Source organism: Indicator indicator, chromosome 30 (genome assembly GCF_027791375.1).
Source record: "Indicator indicator isolate 239-I01 chromosome 30, UM_Iind_1.1, whole genome shotgun sequence".
Classification (NCBI taxonomy): Eukaryota; Metazoa; Chordata; class Aves; order Piciformes; family Indicatoridae; genus Indicator; species Indicator indicator.
This window is the reverse complement of record NC_072039.1, coordinates 5,938,184-5,962,968: the sequence shown is the minus strand read 5'-3', so window position 1 is coordinate 5,962,968 and position 24,785 is coordinate 5,938,184. Positions and strand designations below refer to the sequence as shown.

At 51.7% G+C, this 24,785-nt stretch overlaps 1 protein-coding gene across 2 annotated transcripts; it reads left to right on the top strand.

Moving 5' to 3' along the window:
* Window positions 1-12: 12 nt before the first annotated feature.
* Window positions 13-21,668, top strand: FLOT2 (flotillin 2). Of its 2 annotated transcripts, none has more exons than XM_054394458.1 (11): window positions 13-61; window positions 8,160-8,241; window positions 12,847-12,937; window positions 17,224-17,347; window positions 17,772-17,890; window positions 18,323-18,436; window positions 18,519-18,638; window positions 19,035-19,249; window positions 19,438-19,621; window positions 19,792-19,941; window positions 20,108-21,668. In XM_054394458.1, the coding sequence occupies exons 1-11, from the start codon at window positions 13-15 to the stop codon at window positions 20,144-20,146; spliced, it is 1,287 nt and encodes a 428-aa protein (XP_054250433.1). In that variant the 3' UTR covers window positions 20,147-21,668. The 2 variants fall into 2 exon arrangements, with proteins under 2 accessions (XP_054250433.1, XP_054250435.1); XM_054394460.1 differs by lacking the exon at window positions 12,847-12,937 and adding an exon at window positions 10,964-11,054.
* The last annotated feature ends 3,117 nt before the right edge of the window (window positions 21,669-24,785 follow it).

Genomic DNA, 24,785 nt, shown 5'->3' with positions numbered 1-24,785 from the left:
GCTGTGACCACCATGGGGAACTGCCACACGGTGGGGCCCAACGAGGCGCTGGTGGTGTCAGGTACGGCACGAGCCTCGCAGGGGCTTGGAGGGAGCACGTCCTGGGGGATGAGGCGGGGAGCCTTGAGGGACGGCGGGGGGCTTCTTGTCGTGGCTGCAGAGGAGCCTGAGTGAATCCTGTCAGGGGGAGACCTTGAGGGAGTTACTGGTGTGTCTGTAATACGGTCTAGGAGGAAGCCTTGGTGGGAACTGGTGGGTCCAGGATGTGAGGGAACTCTCAGGGGCCTTAATCCCTATCATGGGGAAACCCTGTCATGAGGGCACCCTGGGGGAATTAGAGGGGTGTCCGTGTGATGAGCTCTGCTAGCAGCAAGCCCCAGGGGGAGCTGAGGGAGTCCTCTCTGTGAGAGCTGTCAGGGTTTTGAGGGATCACTGTCATGGGATCTGCTGTTGGACGGGGAACGTCGCTGTGCTTAGGAGCCATTGGGACACAAAGGTGACCCTGCGATTGGAAGGTGGAGCTGGGTGGTACTCTGGGGAATGTCTCTCTCATAAAAGGGGCTCTAGGACACTCGGGAGGGTCCCTGCTGTGGGGAGACCCTGGGAGGCGCTGGGGAATGGGAGGCTCTTCCTGGGAGGGAGTGAGGGATCTCAGGGATGTGTTTGGAGATGCCTGTTGCAGGGTGCCCTGTGATTTGGGGGAGGGTCCTCCAAAGGAGCACTGGGATGGGGGGAAGCCCTTCCTTGAGGCAGCACTGAGGGGGTCCCTGTCATGGGGTGACCTTGTTTGAGGGGTGTCCTGCGTGGGTATGCAGCGGGATGCTGGGAGGTGTCCCTGTCAAGTGGATGACCTGGGGCGGGTGCAGCTTTCCGGAGCTCTGGGATGGGATCCCTGCAGCTAACGGAGAGCAATGGGCGAGGTTGCCGTGCTAGTGGCACCCTCCGGGTGCTGCTGTTTTCGGGTGATGTCAGGCGGTGGCACTGTCGAGGCTGTTGGGCTCTGGTCCACTGCCAACAGCCTTAGGCTTGGATTACCAAGAAGCCATCCTGTTCCTGAGGGAGCAAGTTGGGGAAGGGGAGCTGAGTGTGAGTAAGATGAGGCAGAAAGGGCAGCTCAAGGCAAGGCACCACAGGCCTGTCCCTGGGGTGTCCTTCTCATCTGTTGTATCCTGCTGCTGCTTCATTAACTAGCACCTGGCTTCTCAGTGGTGCTGACACTGGGTGCAGTTGGTGCCCACCACAGTTTTCTTTTCAAGCTGTTTGCTTTAGGGTTAAATAAACCAGCAGTGAAATCCCCTGTAGCTGATTCAACCTGTAGCTGCTCCAAGACTCTGATGAAGCTCCAGGCTGTGCTTTGGCATAGAGCTGGCTGCATGCAGACAGGACTTAATTTCCGTTAAGTGATGTAACAACTTGCTGTAAGGGCTGGATACTCTGCTTGTGTGACGGGCTGGGGCCATATACAAGGTAATAACCAAGTCAGATACAAATGTTTGTCACTTCATGTGCCTTCAATCACCTTACGTCCTTTCAGTAAATACTGGACTAGTTTGGTGGCAAGCACCATGATGCTCAGACCTAAATTCACCTGGGAGAAAATGTCAAGGACGTGCTATGATGGCATCTGCCATTAGGGCACTTTACTGCTGTGCAAGTAAAGTTACGTTGTTATGGTTTTGGAACCAAAGCCTAAAGCTGGCCTCAGCACTTGTTTATGGCTGGTCTGTTATCAGTTCATCTCTCTGGGGTAACAGACCTATTAGGGGAGTCACGGAGGAGATGCTAGAATCATGCTGCAATTTTGGAAACAAATCTGTGCACTGTGGCAGCAGCTTCTAAGGAGTTGCAAACCACACCCACCAGCTGCTTGGAGCAGAAGTATTTCTTGCAATTTTCCTGGTCTTCTGCATATCTCTGCAGTTGTCAGATGGGATCTAGAGCTGATGTTGCACCTCCTTCTCTCAAAATCAGTGTCAGTTGGTGAAATACCATGTCCAGTCAGGAGGAATCAGGAAGCATGCTTCAGGTCTGCTGGGACGCCCTGCGGCCTTAAAAGCTTGATTTCATTTGTGTTCAGCCTGGAAGTTTACAAAGCATGGCTTGCAGGTTGAGCCAGCAGGAATTTCTGGTATCTGCTTGCAGTTCCAAGCTTTACACTTTCCCACAGCTGGAAGCATCAAGCCAAGGACGCTTCTTGATGTACAGCCATGTTCTGGAGTGCAAATCATGCCAGACTCTGTGAATCAGAATTGGATTTGTTGTTGCCACCAGACGTGTTTTTTTTTCTACTGATGCCCATCATGGTCTGCAAACACTCCTGCGAGTGTCATGTCTCCTGAGAGCACCCTCTGTGAGCTTCAGGAACAGCCCAAGAGGTTATGGGAGCTCTGCATAGCTCCACTGTGCTAATGTGCAGGGTGAATGCCAGGGCATTAGAGGGAGGTGGCATCTAACTTACAAACAGTTGTAGATCCAGGAACTTGAGCCATGTCTCTCCAGGAAGAATCAGAGAGGACCTTGGAGGCCAGCATTTGTTTGTGTGATACTGATTTGTGTCTGGGGAGAGAGGGCGAAGGGAAAACTAAACCAACAGCAAACAATATGAAAAGCAGGCTTTTGGCTTGTGGTCTCAAATTGTCATGCCATGGTTGGGTGAAAGACTTCACTTTGTGGGAAGGCTCCTCCAAATTAGGAAGCTAATTGAAAATTTTCTGTATTGTAAATTTAGCCTGTGCCTCTCAAAGGAAGTGTAGTCATGTGCCACCCCTGCCTTGTGGGGTTGTTCTCAGGAGTGGTGTTCCTTCTTTTCACTTTCTTGTGAGACACTTGGGTTCCTTCAGTGCTCAAGGAGCAGCTGGCTATCCCTTGGGAACCTCTGTGTGTGCAGGAGCTTTGTAGCCTTATTTGGGAAGCTGCTTCCCAGGCATGGGTCAGTGTTCTCACTGGCATCCTTCCCCTGTTGAGCAACACCAGTCTCCTTCTCAGAAACTGCATTCAGTTGGCCAACCTGTCTGTGAAATGTAGAGCCTAGGTGTTGTAAGAACACCAAGTCCTACAGAGGTGATAATGGTCCTTCTGGAACATGGGTTTAACTTGAGAGTTAACTTTGCTGCGGAGTAGTGCTGCTGGGAGCCTCTTGGTGAAGTTGGGTGCAAGCTCTGAGGAGGCTTTGGCAGGTGCCTGACCCATCGCAGAGTCCTCCCCAAGTGCAGCTGGAGTTGCTAAGATCTTCAGGGAGATACACAGAGTACCTGTTGGTCCTGATATCCCAATGTTCACAACAGCTGAATAAGTTGTCTTGGATGTGATGCAGGTTTTGGGTTACAGTCTGGTTGAGTGCAGCTTTCGCAGCTGAGGATTGATCTGCTAGTTTTGAAATACAAGACTGGGATCCTTCTGCAGTCTCATTATGAGGAGAGTGATTTCTAACAGCTATGTTTGTCTTGGGGTTCAAGTTCACTGTGTGAAAAGGAGGATTAAAAAAAAAAGTCAGGGGAGCTGCAGCCCAATCAACCTATCTTTGTTTTTAGGAGAATATGGAAACAAATCCCTCATTTGTAAATGTCTGGAAGAAAACAACTACACCTGTTAGCTGAGTGTGACCTGTGCCCAGCTGATCTGGCCTCCCTCTCTGGTGGGGGTGAAGGGAAGTGGCAAAATTACACACCTTGCCTTTACTAAGGCTTGTTAGATTCATCAGATTTCTCAGAAGTCCAGCCCACCTTCTCAGGCTTCACTTGAGTGCATCACTCTCTGGGTCTCCTTGCACTCTGTCAAAATAAAAGAAGAGCTGGCAGTTAATACCAATTTGGTGTAAACATTTCCTGCTGCACCCCAGCAGCCAGGAATAGTTAACCCTTCTGGAGCTGCTCTAAGCTTTTCTATCCTGTTACTGCATCCTTTTTTATTTCTGCAGAGCAACTGGTCATCTGTTCTAATGGTATTTCTCTACATTTTGAAAGCCTAAAATAAAAACTTCTTAAGGCTCCATAAACCCTTCCTGCAAAAGGCCTACAGTGCAAAGAGGAACTGGATTCTCAGATACTATAAAATTAATATGAAACTGGCTGGAGAACCCTTGCCAGGGAACTTGACAGTGGCTCACTGTTCAGCTGAAAGGATTTATCAAGTAAGTTTCTTGTCCTGGCTTGGATAATGGAACCAAGAATGTGCTTATTGAATTTGCAGACAGTACTGAGCTGGGAATGGATTTGAGAGCTTTGAAGAGCCATCTTAGAATCAAAACAAACTTGACAGATTGACAAATGGTCTGAAAGAAATATGATGCAATTTAGTAAGGAGAAATGCAGAGAGTTCCACTTAAGTGAGAACAGTCGATTGCATGAAAACAGAATGGGAGAAGATGGTCCAGGTTGTGTCCATGGTGAGCAGCAAGAGCCGAGAACCTAAAGCTTATGGTGGGGCTGGTTCCATCAGGGTCATTCCTCCACTTCCAGTTACAGGTCAATATGAGCTGGCTCACTGCAGTTGCAGTTCTTCAGCCTCAGAAGCAATGTAACTTTGTGGGAAGGAGTGGGCAGCCTCACGTGGGTTTCAGGTGAGGTTTTGCCCTTGTCTGCGCTCATGCCTTTGGAGTCAGAGTCCAGAACTGTTCGCCTGAGTTGAGGCTGAGGTATTGACCTCTAGTACTAAGCAAGCTCTGCAGAAGACTTCTAGAGGCACTGATTGTCATCTGCCATGTTTAATGAGTGCTTCTGCAGGGTTAGGATCTTCCTTTTGGCTAGCCAAAAATCTTTCCCAGCAATTGGTTTCGTGATGCTTGGTGATTGCTGTCCAGAGTGCAGCATTGCACTCAAATCTATAGCATGAGGTTGACAGTTACTCACCACTTGCATAAAGGACAACTTATACGCAGGTTCTCTGTGGTGTTACCCTCTTGGGGTAGTTCTTCAGCTTTTTGCAGGTGGATGAGGCTCAAGGTTTCCCTTACTAAGTGCTTGATAAATCTCCAAGACTTGCAAAATTACTCTTCAGAAAGCATATCAGGAGAAAGAGGTAGACAGAATAGCCTCAGGGCTTTCCTTTCGGCTTCCAAGAGGAGTTCTGGGGTGGTATCTCTGGAGTTCTGTTGTGTAACTTCACTGCACTTTGGATTTCTGTCTACAGGATGAGTTAAACTAAATGTGTGTTTTTAAATTTGCTCTGTAACATTGATAGCACAAACCAAGTCATTCTGGTGTAGATTACATCCAAAACAAACTAGCCAGCATAATCTGCTTTCATCTTCTGTGGTGACCATCAGAAGATTTTGTGGATTTAGCTCAGAGCCCTGCATCATTTTAAATTAGTTTTATTAAGCTCATGCCATTTCTGTATGTGGACAAAGCCTAATTTATATGCACAACAGGGCCTAAGAAACAGACACTGATTTTAGTCTAGACCCTGTTCTGTGACATTATTTTCTTTATATATGCCTTTGCCTTCTCCTCTCCTCTCCATTATGTCTTTTGTCAGTAACTGGTTTCAATTACCACTTCTTTCCTTGTCTTTCTGCAGTCACTTGTGAGCACCCCATGACATTTCCCAGCACAGAGCTGTTTCTCAAACAAATTCAGCTTGTGTCTGATTGGACCAAGCTGTTTATTTCCAGTGTAGGTGGTGGGCCCTCCTAGATGGGGAGAGGGCAGCACAGATCTCCCTGAAGCAAGGCAAGAAGATGGCAGCGCTGTGCAGGTGAAGGCAGCAGTGTCAGCTCTGTTCTTGTGTTCAGCCCACACCAGTCTATGTAGGAATATCCTTATCAGGTTATTGCAGCAGGCTGTTTACCATGACCTGATTTCTGAACGCTCACCACTTCCTTCCACAACACACACCTCGACTTACCTTGGGAGAGCAAACAACACCCAGCTTCTTCATGACCTTAGATAGTCCCAGCTTTCATGTTTTGAGCCCGGTGTCCTCCTATCTGTTGGGGCCTCTGCTCGCTCTTGTGTGCCATCCATCAGGGCAGCAGCTTCCTGCGTCTGCTGAGAGCTCCATTTTTCTACAACTCCCAAATGATTCATCTCACTTCATTAAGAAGAAACCAACCCCAAAACAGATGATGTGCTTTCTCCTGGCTCTGGGAACTCTTGCTTGAATGTGGGACCCCCTTGTTTGGGAAGAGGCCAAGCTGGATGGAAGCTTCCTGGCTATGAATCCTCCATTTGTGGCTCGCCTGGCCCCTACCCTGCCCCGGAAGAGGCAGGGTGCATGTTTGTGGAAGCGACAGCCAAGCGGCTGTGAGACCCAGGCTGCTGGAACAGTGGGGGTATTATAACTGGAAAAGGCAACTTCCCTGCCAAATATCATTGTGCAAGAGGGTTTATTCTTCAGTCTTGCAAAGATTTCGCTTTGTTGGTTCCTTTTTCACTTGTTCTCTGGGACTTGAGAAAGAGGCTGCTGGGCTGCAGTGGAAAATGAGTGCTCAGCTCATCTGACTTGTGTTACCAGGACGGAGCTTTGCTGTGCTCAGACGTCCAGCTTGCATGAAAGCAACCAGCTGGCACCCTGCTCCTCTTTAATGTGCTAGTTTGCCATTTTTTTTTCCTTGTGTTTTGAACACTTCCTGACATAATCTAGCTTAGTCAACTGTGCTGTGCAGCACTGTGTAGCACTGGGAAGCAGACATGAGGCTTGCTTTGGGGGTGATACTTGGTAGGTTGCTTCCTTGCATTGCCTGCTGAAGAGCCATCTGTGTGGAGAAGCACGGTCTTGGAACAACGGTGGGGTGAGGTGCGGAGTTTTCTCAGAGTGCTATTATGAAACAATTACCAGAGGTTTGGTAAAGACCACACAGACCCTGTGAAATAAAATACCTTTCCATGTGGAGCTGCTTTTCCCAGCTGCCAGGAACACCTCCCTTCCTGTTCTTGGAAAACAAGGGCCTAGCAAAAAGGCTGAGCTAACCAGGCTGATGTCCTCCAAGCAACATTAAAAGGCCTTGTGGTTTGGTGTGCTGCAGGATATTAGCAGCTTCTGTAACTCCTTGCCTGGCTGAAATCACTTCCCAGCTACAGGAAAAAACTATCCAGAAGCTGTTCCAGAGGTGACAGGAGAATGTTCCTGTAGGCTGTGGAGCACAGGCTACCTGAGAAAGCATCTAAATCCATCTCCCATTTGTGTTTATCTTCTACTGAAATCAGAGGGTGAAGAACTGTGGATGGGCCCAATCTGCTGTTTTAGCAACCATTGTCTGGGAGCCTGTGAAGCAGGTGATCTCTTCAGCTGATAGCAGAAGATGACCAAACTCTTGAGGATGGGCAGGAAGTGGAGGATGGGGAGGACAGAGGCCTCTCTTGTGGTCCAGAGGGCCCTGCCAACACTCTGGCCTGGATGTGTGCTACGTTTTTGACCTATTAGAGCTAACTTGCTAATCACCGTCTCTTAGAAAGAGCTTCTTCTGTGGCTGCCTTCACAGTTCTCCCCTTCCCCTGCTTAGTGTAATGTGCCCACAGCATCATAGCCACGCTCTTCTCCCTGCTTTTCCTCTGCCCTGCCTCTCTCTTGCCTGTACAGATGCACCCTGCAGGGCTGAAACTGTCTCTAGCACTTGCCTTGCTAAGGCCCTTGAGTACTGCTGTAATAAATGTGATTCTGGATAACAGGAGGAAGGGACTACTGGCATGATATGCCTGAGGGTCCAGGCCAGGTAGCTACAGAGCTCTTCCTTTGCCAGGCATGAAACCAAAGTGTGGGCACTGGCAGGGTGCTCTCTGGAGAGGTAGAAGGTGTTTGAATCATAGAAGTGAAAGTTCAGACAGCATCTTCTCACTCTCTACAACTCCCTGAAAGGAGGTTGGAATGAGGTGAGAGTTGGTCTCTTCTCTCAAGTAATAGGTGACAGGATGACAGGAAACAGCCTCAAGTTGTAGCAGGGGAGGTTTAGGTTGGACATTAAGAAAAAAGTCTTCCGTGAAGAGGGTGTCAAGCTCTGGCCCAGGCTGTCCAGGGCAGTGGTGGAGTCCCTATTCCTGAAGAAATTTAAAACCCATGTAGATGTGGTGCTGAGGGATGTGGTCTAGTGGTGACCTGATAGTGCTGGGTTAATGGTTGGACTTGAAGATTATAAAGGTCTCTTCTATCCAAACCAATTCTTTGGTTCCAAGATCCTATGTGTGATCCCCAACCCCATCTCTGTGCTTTCTGCTGTGCTGCAGGTGGCTGCTGTGGCTCGGATGTGAAGCAGTACGTGTATGGAGGTTGGGCCTGGGCTTGGTGGTGCATTACTGACACCCAAAGGTAAGGAAACTCTCCATTGCTGATGTTCTGGAGTAGGGGTTAGGCAAAACTATCCCAGTGGGGCTGTCAGCAGTATCTTTAGGAATGTGGGATTGGGCATTGCATATGTAACCATGGATGAACATTGGCCCAGGCCCAGCTCCTGGTCCCTGCAAGGAAGGCTGTGTGTGTGCAGCACAGCACGCAGCTAGAAGGAGCAGGGTGTGCCCTGTGTAGTGCCTTGAAGCATGGGGAATATAGGGTCACTCAAACCACACAGCTTCTGGCTATCTTCTGCTTTGAGTGATGGGGCTGATGATGTCCAGGGCCCTGCAGGAGGTAATGCCATCATTTCAGGCTTGTCTGGCAGGAAATAATGATGTGCAGAATACAGTCGCAGGGCAGGGGATTGTGTGCTGTGTGGGGGCTGCCGGGTGTCACAGTGCAGAAGGCAAATGAAAGAGAAATCCCTTGATTTCAGCTGAAGGACTTTAGAAGTGGCCACCCTGTCCACATCTTTCCTCAAACCCAAAGCAAAGATTTATTTTCTTTTTTTGTTGTTTTTTATTTACACAAACCCTACCAAGCTGAGAGAGGACTATAGCCTGGCTGGTCAGTGTGTTTCTTCCTCTGCTGAGGAAGGCAAGAGCCCTACTTTCCTCTTCCACTGCCTTTGCAGTGCTGCACAGCTACGAGGCACTCACAGAGGTTCTGGACATCGGGATGGGACTGACTCGTCCATGAGTTCACAAGAGGAGCCAAGTTCTGCCTAGCACGTCCCAATCCTCGCCCAGTAACAAACATACTTGTGGCATGCAGTGGGGCAGTGCCCCCTTCTGCTCCCCTGGTCTTTCTTTCTAAAGATACTCTGACTGCTGTCACCTTGGGAGCAGACTGTGTTCCTGGTCAAAACCGTGGGATTTTCTTTCTCTCTCTTTCCTGAGTAGTGGATTTGGCTTGTTGCTTCTTACCCTGCTGGTCTCTGAATTAACATGCTGTGATGATGCTGCTGTCCTGCTAATGTAGCTCTTTGTCTTTAGGATCTCTGGGAATGTTCCTCTCTCCTAACACCTCCCTCATGCTCACTAATGCAGGTTTCCTCCATCTGCGTGAAAAAAAAAAAAACATAGGGAAAAAGGATGAAGCCATGACTTTTGGGTTTTTGCACTGGGTGATGGGCAGAGGTTGTACTTAACCCTTACTGCCTTATCTTGCACCTCTTTTCCCTGTTCACATGTTGCCACCAGCAGACTAAGTGAGCACGCTGCTGCCCTCACTCTGCCGATGACACACTGCCATAGCTGTTCTTCACCTGGGTGTCAGGCAGCTTCCAAGGGGTCCTGCTTGCTGCTGGCAACTTACTGACATCAGCTCTTGGGTCCTCTCCCAGGTGGCTGGCACTCAATATTGCTACGAAAGCCTTCTGTGGAGCTCTGGCTGCATGAAGAGGGCTCAGCAAACACCCACGGCTTTAGCCCAGACTCTCCAGCAGTGCTTGCAGGAGGAGGGAAGGGATGGAAGCTTTTGGGCCCCATACTCAAGAACTGCCTTTGATCCAGACAAGCTTCACGCCCAGATTTTTATGAAGCATCTCACTGGGAGAACTGCTGATCTGTTCAGTGGTTTCTGCTCTTTCTCTTGTGCGAGAAGCCCAGAGAACGGCTCGGGACCTTGACCTGCCGTGTGGAGGAGAGAACAAATGTAGTCAGGAGGCTGAGTTATTAAGTTAAGGACTCATCCAGGGCTAAGAGCTGCTTGCCAGGAATGAGCTGTCATAGGATAGAGGTCTGTGCATTGTTTAGCAAAGGAGACTCCTGACAGGAATGCCAGCACCCAAACAAATCTTTTACTTTAAAATCAACACCCCCGATTCATGCCATGAGCTAGGGGGCTTAATTTTCCTCTTGAGATCAGAGTCTTTCCCAAATACCATAAGCTGTGCCACAGATGGAGCCTGCTTCATTAACATGAAGAGTGAGGCAGATTTCCTCCTCTGAAATTAGGACATCTTTTCTGGAACTGCCAGTGCTGAAAGCAGGAGAGACAGGAGCGATTGTGTTGCTGTCAGCGGCATCCCGCCAGGTAGCACTAACCTGGGAACAAAAGGAACAGTTAGAGCTGGCAGGCTGCTGGGCTCTTATCCTGCTGCAACCTTGAGAACTGCGAAAAAATAAGGGAATAAAAAATCCTGTCCCTGTTTGAGGGTCAGAATTAAAAGTGGTGAGAGAGGCAGTGCAGTCTCACATGTCTCTGAGGGAACCAAATGGTGTTATTCAGCTTCTTAGGACACTTGGAAGCACCTTCTCTCATCAATGCTTTAGCCAGGAGTAGGGAGCCAGGTCCCTGGCATTTTAATTTTTCTGTTCCCTCTTAAATGTTCTCAAAGAAGCATGTCATTTATTACAAAAAAGGAAAATTTTACATCTGAAGATTACTCCAACAGGGTATTCCAGCTGACTCCAGGATGGCAGTCCAGGTGGGATACATGGTTCAGTTTCATCTGTGGGGACTTAGAGGCCTCCAGCCTCTTTATCTTCACTAACAGGAGCAGATGGATGCTGTGAACTCTCCACTGTGACCAGGGGAGCTGCTCAGGCCCTGCGTTATGGGCAGTGGGAAAAAGGCAAACGGAACAGGGAAAAGCTGAAACCTGAAAGTCTTGTCTGTCCTTTGCAATGAGTGTCTTACTCTCTGGTAACTGCTTTGTGTATTTGCTGTCCTACCCTTATTCCTCACTACTCAGACTGTCTTTGGAGGTTATGACCATCCTCTGTCGCTGTGAGAATATTGAGACGTCGGAGGGGGTCCCACTGTACGTAACAGGGGTTGCACAGGTAATAATCCACCAGCTTCCTAACACCGTGTCTGACTGTTCATCCCTCTGTTTTGAGCAGCAGCAGCAGCAGCAGCAGCAGAACATTAAAACTAATGGTTTTTTAATGGGACAATTGAAATTTCAATCCCCTCCTCTCCTTCCCCTTCTCCGGTGCTTGCCCTGGGGTGCACTCCACAGTTTGTAGGTTATGCCGACAGGTGTGTGCTTGGCAGATTCCGAATGCAGCATTGCAATACTGGCTCCTCTGATAAATTTGCTCCAACTGTAACCTTTTCCTCAACAGCACTGTTTCCCAGCTGAAGGGAGGGCTGCTTTTGTGTGGAGCCCCAAGCAGGGGTTCTGTATGGGATTTGGGGTGGATGGGAAGCCGGGTTTTGTGTCACTTCAAAGGGAAACCTGTACAGCTGTGGGGAATTGAAACTGCACTTGGTTCTGCAGTTTTGGATCTGGGTTTCCACTCAGCCCTTCTTCCTCCTTAGGGAGACAGTGCCTGTTTTGGATATTGTCACATTCAAAAGCACAGCATGGAGACCTTGGATGAGTTGCAGTGTGCAGGACCTAGTGTTTGCACTGTGAGCAGTTATGAACTGATGTATTAGTAATTACCAACCATCCCTGTGACTTGCCAGCTAAGGAGCAGCACAGTATTGAAATTAATTCCAAGTATAGATTAGGTCTCCAGAAGACTAAAGTCCTGCATGAGCTGATTAAAGCTTTGAACACATATGGCAGAAAATGCCTGTGCACGTCCTGGACAGTGGGATCAGTTCTATCAGCTCCCAGTTTGCATGCCAGTTTAATTAGGACAGTGGCCAAGGCAGGCATGAACTTGCAGAGATATGTTTTGACCCTTCCAGCCAGTCCTGGAGCTACTCAGCGTGCATGCCACAGCCCCTTTGTGGTTCAGATGTTTGACCTAATGTTCACTGCCACAAACTTTCCTGCCCTGTGGCAACCTGCCCTGACTCCCAACGCCTTCCCGGCTTGTTGGAGCTGACACAAGAGCCAGGCTTTACATCCTGAGGCAGAACCCACCACAGCCAGGCATATCTCTTGTTTTACTAAATCATGACCTTCAGACTGCCACAGTACCTTCAGCTCACCTTGTACAACAAAGACAACTCTGAAGCTGCAGGATCTGTTCCTGGATGCGTGATACTATGCAGGCATGGCCTTTAGGAGCTGGAGACTCACTTCTAGCAGCCTTTGAGTCATGGGACCCAAAGAAAAAGACCCAAAGCAAAACTAGAGGGAGAGGTGAACCAGATCAGGAGGTAGGTCTGTGTTAATGAGGGGCATTGTCAGGGCTACTTCTTGCAGCATCAGTACCAGGTTTTGCCAAGTTGTGGGGGTGGCAGCACAGCGCAGGTAGAAGCATCCCAGGTCCATGCTGTGCTTTTAAATCAGTGACAGCAGCCAGCAAGAGCGTTCTCTGCCACAGCCTTGGGCTGTGCAGCACAGCCAGCTTCTGACAGAGGGCCCTTTGGGGTCCCAAAGGTGCCAGCTTCTGGCCTCCTCACTAGCCCAACAGAAGGGAAAGGGTCATGATATCATTTCCAGTCTGGCTCCCAGGCTTTCTCTGCTGATAAATTGCCTTTAAGTGTTATCTAAAAATCTGTTTCTTGGCCAAAGTGACTTGTCAGTCACAGATGAAGTCCCTCAGCTGCGTTCTGTGCCTGTCTTACATTACCTGTGATGAGTGCCACAGGCAGCCCGGGGCAGGAGGTGCAAAGGGAAGAGCTGAGTTTGTCTTACCTGGAAACGTGCAAATATTTTACGTTTTTTGGCAGGATTTCCCTAGAGATAATGACGTTACAGCCCAGGTGTGAGGACGTAGAGACGGCGGAGGGGGTAGCTTTAACTGTCACAGGTGTGGCACAGGTACAGTAACTCCAAAACATCATTTCAGGAATGCATGTCTCTAACTTACATCTGGTGTTCCCCCTTAAAAGGTTGCTGTTGTCCAGGAACAGAAGCCAACTGCTTTAAGATAAATTCTTGTAACAGACCCACACTGTCCTCCTTGGTTCACACTACAGCATGTCCTGTGTCATGAAGGGGGTTGTGACCTCTCCTCTCCAAAAATCATTCCTCTTTTCCTGGTGTCTCATTTGTCCATGTGGCAAATGAGGTGTGTGTGGGTGACTTGCTCAGTCAGTGAAACACTGATGTATTGTGAGCTGTGTGGGACCCTGTGGGACTGAGCCATTCACTCCTGAGATGGTATCAAGCATGATGTTGCTGTGGATCGTTATTATTAGCATGTGGACCTCATAATTCTTCATGGTGAGTTAAAGTTTAAAGAAGGAACTTAGTCCCTCCAGGCACTGATATTTGTGTGTAAAATTCCTGTCTTTAATCGAATTTCAATTCATTCAAAGCCTTCTTCATACATAAAAAATGTCTCTCGCTGATTGTGACTTCAACACCTGCATTTCTTAGGCTCTGAGGTCTGCTGCCCTGATACAGTTTGTCCTTGTGACCAAGTCTGGCCTTGGGAAGGATGCTGGGAAGAAAATGCTGTTAGCTTTCGACAGAATTTGGTTCCTCGAATAGGCAGCTGAATGCTTTGATTGAAAATTACTCCTGACAGCACATTCTGGGTGTATAAAACCAAGACAGTGGTTCTCAGTGCACTCAAGGCTGTGATCACCACGTGTCCAAGGCATGTCCAGGTCTGTTGTTGCAGGAGAGGTGACTGCCATGCTCCCTGGAGAGAGTGGTGGAGCTGAGGGGAGCTGCCGAGTGACGCAGTGATGCGAACAAAATCTCAAGCTCATCAAAAGGCTCCCCCAGGGGAGAGCACCATAGCTGCTGCAGCCCGTTTAAGACCAAGTGCTTGACAGATTTCATCCAGTGCATTCCAGAGCAGCAGATTCCTCCCGGATTCATTGGCTTGCTCTGAACGGACTTTGCAGAGGAGCTACGTGCTAGGTCTGTGTGTAAGTGAGGACAAGAGCTCAGCCAGAAGCGGTTTCTGGGCTGTTGCGCATGGTGGAAGGGCTGGGCACAGCGGTGCCTCACCAGCAGACAATCCGTTGCCCTGCTGCTGTTGGGAAGTGGGGCTATGGGCAAGAACACCAGCACAGGAGACAGCTTCTTAGGCTCATCCTGGCTCTCGTGGTAGGAACCAGCACCCTCGTTTTCAGTTTTTCAGCTCTTGCATCCATTTAGCTGCTTATGTGTCACATAACCACAGTGGTCTTTGTGTGGTTGGCAGAATGCACACGCCCATGTCTCCCTACCCATGCATTTCATAAATCCATAAACTTAGCCTTTAGAAAAGGTATTTTTGTGAAGCCAATGTTCCCTTTTTAACCACCACCACCCTTGCCTGCAAAATGGGCTGGGTGGTGTGTGGTGGCAAAAGCCTGGATCACCAAGGTGCCTTGATTTAAAAATTAACTTCCCAGTTCATCCCATTCATGTTATTCTCTCTTCTCACTGTTCATGTTTTTTTTTTTTTTCACTGTCCATTAATTCAGAAGATTTAGGGTTGTGTAAAGTGAGGAATTTCCATGCAGAAAGCAAGCTTGAGGCAATTAGTGATGTGAGTGGCTGAGGTTACCTGCAGAATTTACAAGAAAAACATTTTACTTCTAAGGGCTTGTGGAAAAAAAAAAAAAAAGGAAAAAAGCAAACAAAGTATAACTAAAGAAACACCTTTTAAAATGTTTGCTGTAAACCAGAAGTGTTTGAGGTGCATAAGATAAGGTATTTATTTTTGAAGACAACTGTAATGAGTAATCCCCAGTAGCCTCCTTCCTGTGCTGGCTGGGTGCTTAGGGTGCTGCTGTCTTGGGCCATGCTGGGCTTCGTATCCTTCCCTACAACTTTCCTGAGCCTCAAGCTAATTGAATTGTCCTCGCTCACTCCTCACGTGCATTGCAGCTGGCTGGAGCTGGATGCAGCACTATTGATGCCCCACATGGGATGGTTTTGTGTTGACTCTCTGATTTCCTGCCAGCTAAACGCTCTTTCTGATGCTGGTGACATTTGAAGAAGCACCAAGCATGGCAGTGCCCTGTCTGAAACCCTGGGAAGCAGCTGAGTGCAAATTGCCACAGTTCGTTTTGTGCAGCCTGGGCTTTGCAGGTTGACACCCACAGTCAGGAGACAGCCAGGCTCCTTCGGGCTGCCTGGGGCTTACTACAACAGCCAGGCTGCTGACTGCCTTTAGTCACAGAGGCTGAATCCTTCCTTGCTCCTGTTAAGTATGCCAGGGACTCTTAATGAACATCCCACTCCATGCTCTGTCCTCTTTGTGGCTCCCAAAGGGTAGGAGTTGTTTAAGGAAGTGGGATTGCTGGCAGATGCACACCACAAACAGTGCTGCTGAGTCTAATTTGTTTTAGTATTTGCAAAAGCCTCTCGTTTGCTGTCAGATGAGCCTTGTGCAGGGCCCACACTCGCGGGTGAAGCTCCAGAAGCAGCTCTCCCAACTCCCTCTTGTGTAGAAAGTGCACACTGCTGGCCCAGGGTACAGAGGCAAGAAACCACAGTGGCCTGGCCCTGTAAGGAGCCCAGAGAAAGTAGAAGAGGATTGCCATGCTTGCCCGAGGTTCAGTTTGACATTTTGATGAGGGGATTGAGCCTGAGAAGCAAAGGTAGGAGCTTGTTTCAGCCCAGGTTGGTGTTTTTCCACATTACCAGAGGTGGGGTTGTAGCAGCTCAATCCCCTTAGAAGGTAGTGGCTGATCCCAATTGTCCTTCTCTCTGGCAGTGCTGAGATTAGGCTGTGGGATTATTTTGGACTCAGGCTATCAGACCAAGCTTTCTCAAGGAACAGCTCTGTTGCTTTTGCCATCACTTTGACCCTAAAAAGTAATCTTGCAGTGTCAAGATAAAGTCTGTAGGTTCAGAGCCCATCAAGAGTGTGAATTAGGACCCTTGGAGGGCCCTGTACAGCACCTGAAGCTTTGAAAGTCTCTGAGCTGCGATCATGCTGGCATGACAGCCAGGTCCAGCCAGGGTGCTTGGGGCAGGGTACAGGGTACCACCAGCACTTCTTGGCACAGGAGTCACTGCCCGGCCCAGCTATCTCCATGAGAGGGTGCTGTGGGACCTGCTCAACTCCCAGAGGTCCCAGCAGAAGTGTGTGGCTGGTGTGATCCTACTGCCTTCTCTGGTGCTGCCAGACAGAGGTCCATGTGTCCAGGCTTTGCTGGAGCTCTCACACTGGACCTGGTCACCAGGAGCTGTCATTTTGGTGGGTTGTAGCTCCTCATATATGAGTCCTTGAGAGACCTCCATGAGCACACATCTCCACTGTCTAATGTACCTCATTATGGATTTTTAACCCATTTTGCTTTTAAAAAACAGCCCCATGACCTGCAGGACCATCTTAAGGCCCTGTCTTCTCTGGATATGGGGATGCTTTAACATGTGGCCCTGGCTATGGGAGGTAAAAGTGGCATGGGGGCACCTGTGTCCCACTTGCAGGGATTGTTTACCAGACTGACTATGTGGAGCAGGACAGCTGGGTCCTGACTGCAGTACGTTGGGGTCACCACAAAGGGTGGCTGGGAGCTCCCAGCCACAAGCAGGACAAACCATTGTGGCATGGCCGCCTCATCTCATCTGATCCAGTAAATGGAGCCCCTGTTGTCAAGCTGCTCCTTGGGCATTTCAGACCCTTCCTTGTTTTCTGCCTTTCCCATATAAGAAAAAATATTTGTAGTGAAGGAGGAGGAAGAGACAGGTAACAAAATGGCTTTTCGGCCAGGGGTAGTAATTAAAAGCCCTCTCCTCCTAGGTCTGATGTCAGTGGAGTGGCTGAACTGGCAGTTCAGGGCTCTTCGGTTGTTTTCATCAGGTGGGATATGTAGGGCCAAGGTCTGTCTCCGCATCACCCAGTGGCTGCAGTAAGTGAGATCAATGGCTGCAGGGGGGGCTTGGAGAGATGTCCGCCCTGGATGCTGGCCCAGCTGTGTGTGCCTGCAGCAGGGCTCTCCCCAGCAGTAGTGAGCAGGGGCTCAGTGGCTGGTCTGTTGGCCTGGCTCAATGTGGTGCCAGCTCAGTATGGTCCTTTGAAGCATCTGTAGCATGGGGGCCTGGCAGCCTGGTGGTGGTACTGCTACTTCTGCTGCTGCTGCTGCTGCTGTTGGGTGCCTGTTCCTCTTTGGACAGGCACCTTCAGTCCCTATGGCTTTGTTTCCTGTCTCCAGGTGAAGATAATGACCGAGAAGGAGCTCCTGGCTGTGGCCTGTGAGCAGTTCTTGGGGAAGAACGTGCAGGATGTGAAGAATGTGGTCCTTCAGACACTGGAGGGGCATCTGCGCTCCATCCTAGGTGCGAAGGGGCTCATGCTCTTGGAGGCATCTTGAGTAGCTTTCTCCCTTCTCTGCTACCTGGTCCCAGCAGTGTTGATGCCATTGTGGCAGCCACAACAGTTCCTTTCTCTGCTGACTGCAGAGGTGGTATCTTAGATTGTTCCTCCCATACAGCAGCTTCTGCTGTGTTGCTGGGTCTTGAGATAAGTGAGTTTTCAGGGCCTGCAGTAAGAGATGTCTGAGTCCCCATGGGTTACAGGTGTGGTGGTTGCACTTGTGGGACTGAGATGTTGATCTGCAACTGCAGGGTCTGGGCAGAGGATTGTGCCCTCGTGCCCAGACCCGAAGAGATCAAGGACAATAAGGATGTTGTAGAGCTTAGACCCACACCATTGTGTGTTATCTGTCCCAAATAAAGTACTTTGCCTTCCTCTCCTCTGCAGGTACCCTGACAGTGGAGCAGATCTACCAGGACAGGGACCAGTTTGCCAAACTGGTACGGGAGGTGGCAGCTCCTGATGTGGGTCGCATGGGTATCGAGATCCTGAGCTTCACCATCAAGGTACACCCAGGTGTAGGGCACTGTGCTGTGGGGTGCCCGGCAGCTCGGTAGGAGCATCACAGCAGAGCCTGCCTGGCCCTGGCTCCTCCAGTACAGCTGCTGGGCTGCTGTGGCTGACAGCCTGCCCCAACCCCCCTGGAGTTGCCATGACAGCCGCCACAGCATGTCCTGTCTCCAGGCAGCTGGCGCGGAGCTGCCTTTGCACACAGGGCTGTGGAGAGCTCACTGCTAGCCCAGCTCCAGGGAGCTGACAGGAAGATGTCGACAGGGCCCACCTCTCCCTGCCTCTGCTGGTTCTGTTTGGCAGCAGGCTGGCATGGCTCCTCCTGACCCCGACCAAGCTGCACAAGTGGTTGCTCTGAGCTTCAGCGGGAAGGGAGTAAGATGGAGTCATGGGTTTGAAGTGGTTGTGACCTCTCTTCCTCTCTCCAGGATGTCTATGACAAAGTGGATTACCTGAGCTCCTTGGGGAAGACTCAGACTGCAGCTGTCCGAAGGGATGCAGATATCGGTGTGGCAGAAGCCGAGCGAGATGCTGGCATTCGGGTGAGTCTGGAGACGTGCTGGGCTTCTCTATTATGCTCCAGCTGCACACCCTGCAGCTCTGCTCTCTGTTTGTTCTCTGCAGGAGGCAGAGTGCAAGAAAGAAATGTTGGATGTCAAGTTCATGGCAGATACCAAAATAGCAGAGTCCAGACGGGCTTTTGAATTGCAGAAAGCTGCCTTCACTGAAGAGGTCAACATTAAGGTGAGAGAGCCCAGCCCTGTTCCCTGGCTGGTTCATGATGCTGTTGGTAGTTCAGGGACCTGCCAGCTTCCTCCTCCTGCATGTTAATAAAGCTGGAAGTGGAGAACCCAGGTTCCTGTGTCACAGCATGAGCACCCTGCAGCAGATTCCTCCCATTTGCAACAGTTATTTGGGATTAGGAGGAGAGGAAAGGGTGTGGAACTCAAAGCTGGTTGGATTCAAGTGCTGTGCACACAGGGAAGGACAAAAAGTACAGCTTGGATGACTGTGATGTCCCCCCTGGGTAGAGGTTTGGAAGTAGGAGCTGTGGCTGGTTTCAGGGCTTGCCAAGGGTCCGTATGTCTGCACACAGGACATCCTAGCCAAGACCCTTCTTCTTGTCTCTTCTGTGTGCAGACTGCCGAGGCCCAGCTGGCCTATGAGCTGCAGAGCGCCCGTGAGCAGCAGAAGATCCGCCAGGAGGAAATTGAAATCGAGGTGGTGCAGCGCAGGAAACAGATCGATGTGGAGGAGAAAGAGATCCTGCGGATGGAGAAGGAGCTGATAGCCACTGTGAAGCGGCCGGCTGAGGCCGAAGCCTACCGCATGCAGCAGATCGCTGAGGGCGAGAAGTGAGTGAGCCCTGAGCCCTGCTGCATGCTGGGCTGGACGAGGTGGGAGCAGAGTGCAGCAGGGGCTGTGCTAAGACCCAGCTCGTGGGCTCTCTGCAGGGTAGGCACAGGGCTGACAGAGGAAGGGAAGCAGAGCTGAGTGCACTGCAGGAACCTCTGTTGCTGCAGGGCTGGGTTTCCCATTCCAGGGTGAAGCAAGTCCTCCTTGCTCAGGCAGAGGCAGAAAAGATCCGCAAGATCGGAGAAGCAGAGGCGTTTGTGATTGAGGCCATTGGGATGGCAGAGGCTGAGGGGATGAAGCTGAAAGCTGAAGCTCTCCAGCAGTATGGAGAAGCTGCCAAGCTGGCTCTAGTGTTGGATGCGCTGCCTGAGGTGAGAAGCAGTTTCCTCTGCTCTGGACAAGTGGTGAGGTGTTCCCAGGCTGGGCCAGGTCTCCTGGCGTTACAGCAAGCCCCCATGTGGTGTGAGAGGGACCTTGCCCAGCAGCTTGGTGAGCAATTCCTTCTCACTGCTCATCCCACGTTCCTTCCTTGCTTCCCCAGATTGCTGCCAAAGTGGCTGCTCCCCTCTCCAAAGTGGATGAGATCGTTATTCTCAGTGGAGAGAGCAGCAATACAACAGCTGAGGTGAACCGTCTGCTGGCAGAGATCCCTGCCTCCGTGCGTGCCATCACTGGTGTGGATCTCACAAAGGTGAGCTAGGCACAAGCAGGTGACAATTCCTGTAGCTCTTAGGGCACAGGGCTTGATGAAACCTTTCAGCCTCCTAGGGAACCTCTCCTTCCCCAGCCCTGCCCAACTGCAGAGCACAGGCAGCTCCCTGCCTCCTTGTAACAGCTTCTCTCCTCCCCTCCTACAGATCCCCCTGATCCAGAAAGCCACCGGGGCCCAGGCATGAGGTTGGCCAACCCAAAGCTAGTGAAGATCACTCCCTGTTATGCACTCAGACATCAACTGCCTTCAACACGTGGGAATTCCTTTTATATCAAAGACAATCGAAGTTTCATTTTTTTAAGCTCTGGTGCCTTATTTTGTAGGGCCAGAAAGGTGCATGTCCAGTCAGCTGCTCTTTTTTTTTATTGCAAAGGGTGGGAGGGGATTTATTTTGTAATTGAGTGTATATTGGGTCAGGGTTTGCATTTGATCCCCAATTAAGACTGGCAGCTGCCTGGTGTTGCAATCCTGGTGCCATGCTGTTCTCTGTCCTCGGGTGGGTGCCCAGAGCTCAGAGCGGAGGCTCAGCAGGATGGGGAGCATGGAATGTGGAGCTGTAGGAAGAGAACAGCCAGGACCCACCTTCCTTGGGCTCCCTGCCCTCCTGCAGCCACCCTCCTGGGCACTGCCCAAGTCCTGCCTTTGTCCACAAGCTGTTTCTGTGGCTGGCTTTCCTCATCCCAGTTTCTTGCCCACAGGGCCTCTGCACTGCTCACAGTCCTGCCCAAACTGGACTTCCCAAAGGTGGCAGTCACCTCCCTTGAGTGACAATCAGGCACTGCCAGTGGGTGCTTCCCGCTCCTGCGCTTCATTCACTGGGGAAGTTTCCAGCCAGGGTCTGGAGTCAGGGATAGCTCAGGGGAGGCTATTAATGAAGGGAGCCAACTCAGCCCAGGTCTGAGCCAGGCCTGGTGAGGTCCCACCACCAGGAAAGCCAAAGTAGCACTGTGCCAAAGTCACTCCATCCTCTGAGAAGGAGGCAAAACCACTGAAGGTGCTGTCTCCGAGTGCCCTGGTGCCTCTTGGCCCCCAGAGCTACCCAAGCCATGGGTCAGAAGGACCAGGTAGGGTGCTGTGGTGGGGACAGGCTCCTCCACCCCCATGGCCTGTATAGCTGCTCTGGGGACCATTACTCTTGGGGCTGGTGCCATGGCCCTCAGTGCTGACCAGGGAATACCCCAACGGGGAGTGCAGAAGCCCCTACCTCACTGTCCCCCTTATGGCCAGTGGTTTTGCTGCCCTTAGTGACAATGTGAAAGAGGTTGTCCCCTGAGTGTATCCTGTACTCCCTACATGTGCTACCAGGTCCCTGCACTGGCATGTGCCCCTTCCCCACTCCTGTGGCTGCAGCACCCACACCCACATATGAAGTCAGCCTGGGGCTGCTGAGGGGTGGTGACCTGTTCAGGCACTGTGAGTTGGTGAGGGTTCTTCCAATGACTCCTTCACCCACAGTTTGGTGCCACCCCTGCCATTGCAGGGAAGCAGAGATCCAGGTCCCCTTCCTGGTAGTGCCCCCAATACTGGCCAGTCCCTTTGCCAGGAGTGACCTGCTGTGGGACGAATGGGTGCTATGGAGCTGCTGGCACCCCATGCTCCCCCTCCCTGCAGCCAGGGTGCGGAGGATCAGCATTATCAGCCCCCAGCTTGTGCTCAGGCGGCAGGGCCGCTGGCACAGATCTGGCACTTGCTGGTGGGCGTGCCGGGCAAGGCGTCCTATCTGCATGTGCATGCCTGTGTGCCCCTGCCCTGCTGCTGGTCCCCACTGCTGTATGATAATAAAGCATTGTCACCTCCCACCTGGCCTCTTGTCTTGTGCCTCCTGCATCCACCTCCTCTGCTGCAGCAAGTGCCAGAGCTGGTGCTTGACCAGCCAGGGCATGAGCTGCCTGGAGGCTGCTGGCCCTGCTGTGGGCAGGTGTTCCCCATGGGATGGGGCAACAAGGGGTGCATGGCAGTGAGGTCCTGGTTGACACTGCTCCTGAAAAGTTCCCGGGAGCTTGTGACCTCCCCATGGTCCCTGTGAGTTCCTTGCCCCATCTCTGGGGCTGCTCCTGGCTGGCCCTAGATGCAGGGAGAGCCTTGTCCTACCTTGTCCTGCTCCCAGTACAGGTGAGTAGGGAGCCAGAAGCCACCAAGGGTGGCAGGTGAGATCCAGCTGCATCACCTTTGTTAACCCAGGGAGCTGTTGATTGTGGGGACACCCAAACCACTGACAGCTCAGGCTTTGGAGTAGGACTGATGTGGGCCAAAGGCTCTGTACCAGCAGCTGAGCTGGTGGCAGAAGGTCATGCCACTGTCATCTACCCCTGCTCTGCTGCTGGTTGTGCCCTTTCGCTGCCACTGGAGGGTACACAGGGTGGCCTGTTCTTCTTATGGTCAGCCTTCAATGGGGCTCAAGTGGGGAGCTTCACTGCTCTGCCCTCCCCAGGGCAAAACTGATTCCCTTGTGCTTGCAAGACCCTTCATATCCCCCCTGGGCATGGGCAGGACAAAGGTCCCTTTGCCATGTGCCCTACAGCAGGCCCTGAGATTAACTGGGTGGGGACAGCTTGGCAGCCCCCAGAAGCTCCTTATCTGTGGCCAGACACTGCCCTGGAGCAGCACGGCTGGCCAGAGGGCTGCAGCACACAGGGGTCCCCTGTGGCACCTCCTGTGCTCCCCGTGACAGCACTGTGGTGCCGAGCTAGGGGACACTCAGGTGTCCCCCACCTCTTCCACGAGGGGTGCAAGGCCACCACGCCCTTGGGTGCTGTGGGTGCCCAGCAGGCAGCAAGGCTGGGATGGGTCCACCTGGGGCTGGCAGGGTGACTTTTGAACACTTGTTTCCCTGCTGTAGGTGCAGTGTTGCCTGTGTCACAATTTGGAGACCACTACAGGCTCTCGCCACACAACTCTGGGTCACAGAAGGGGCCAAAGACAGGAGGGGATGGTCCCTTGCAGCCCCCAAGTCCTGCCATCCTTATGACTGGGCACAGGCTGGTGCCAGGGCTTGACCCTGTGCCACCTCTTGCCATGATCTGGCCAGACTGAGGGGATTGTGGATGATGCTGCCCCTGTTCCTCTTCCCCAGAGGTGACAGCAAGTCTTGGGATGCCTCACATGGCAGGGCAGGATCCCCAACAGCTGGACACTGCTGCTTATCAAGGTCCCCATACAGATGGTCCTGGCAGGGGATTATCACCTCTGTGCAGGCAGCTTCCAGGAACATTGCCTTGTCCTGACACAAACAACAGGACACGATGGCAGGGATCACTGCAAGATGTGGCCCTGTGGGGACAGACAGGGCTGGGGGACACATATGACCAGGGTTATGCAGAGGCAGGTGACACAGCCAAGGCCTGCAGCCATGTGGGGACACGGTGGCCAGGGCACAAGTATGACCCTGGGGTCATGGAGGTGACATGGCCCTCTTGGGGACACACATTACCACTGAGGCCTGTCCTTAGGGGATATTCAGCTGGAGGATTCATCCCTCCAGGGGTCACATCCCCGTGGAAGGGGCAAATGCAGGCAGGGAACACTTGGTCCCCGTAGGCTGAGTGGCACATCTCTTGTGGGGAACACACTGCTAGAGGACACACTTTGAGGGGACATGTCCCTCACAGACCATATATGGCCAGGGGACTGTACGCATGTACCTCATCTAGGCGTGCCTGCGCAGGGTGAACTTCTTCACTCTCGTGTTCCCACCACCCCAGGTCTCATTCCCATGTGTCTGCTGTCCTGCCATGTCCAAAGCTCTTGTCCAGCAACTGAAAAATAGTTTGCAGTGGGTAGCTTCCAGTTTGGGGTCCCATCACCTAAGAGGAGGAACCACCCTGGTGACCACAGGGGTCAAAGCAAGAGGATGGGGGGAGCTTGTGGGAAGTGGCCCCCTGCAAACCTCCTGTGCCCAAGTCTCCTTTGGGCTAGGTCAGAGCAGGGGGAGCTGCTTGGGGCTGTGCCCTGCCTGGGAGAGAAAGGGTTAAGGGGCCTGGCCCAGCTGTGCAGTGCAGATGTGAGATATGCAGATGAGGCAGAGCGGGTTTTATAAGGCGGGTGTAGAGCCAGCACCCTGCAAAGCCCTAGTGCCACCCCCACAGGTAGGTGCCACCTCCTGGGGAGCTGCTGGCCTGCTATGGGCATTGTGGGCAACAAATATGGGGTAAGGGGAATGCTGGGTTCAAAGGACTGTTGGGAGCTTCTGTCCTGATCTAAGGTAGTGGGACTGCGGGGAGATAAAGAGAGGTTAGAGGGGTGCTGAAGTGGGGAGGTTATTAGAAGCCTTCATCCCACTCTGGGGCAGTGGAACTGAGGGGACAAAGATGGGGTACAGGGTACTGAGGTCAGGGGGCTATTGGGAGCTGCTATCCTACTCTGTGGTGGTGGGACATGAGGGGCAAGATCAGAGTAAGGGGAATATTGGATGGGAAATCTATCAAGAGCCTCTGTCCTGCTCCAGTGCCCTGGGATTGGGGGATTAAGAGTGGATCAGAAGGGCGCTGGTGTGGGGAGGTCTTCAGAAACCTTCATCCTGCTCCAAGGTGGAGGGATCGGAGGGGCTGGGGTGGGATAAGTGGGATGGTGGAGTGGGGAGAGGACGGCTCTGGTGCTGTGCTCCCTAACTGTGCTCTCCCCTCATGCAGGTGCTGCTCTCCAGTCACCCCCCGTCCGCTGCCCCGGGCAGGATATCATCATATACTGTAAGTTGGCTATGAGACACTACAGTATAGATGATGTACTCCCCGGGAGGCACCCCAGCCCAGAGCCGCCGCTGCGACGTGGGACCACAGCCTGGGCATGGAGGGGTTGGGGGCATTCAGGACTCGGGGGTGTATGGG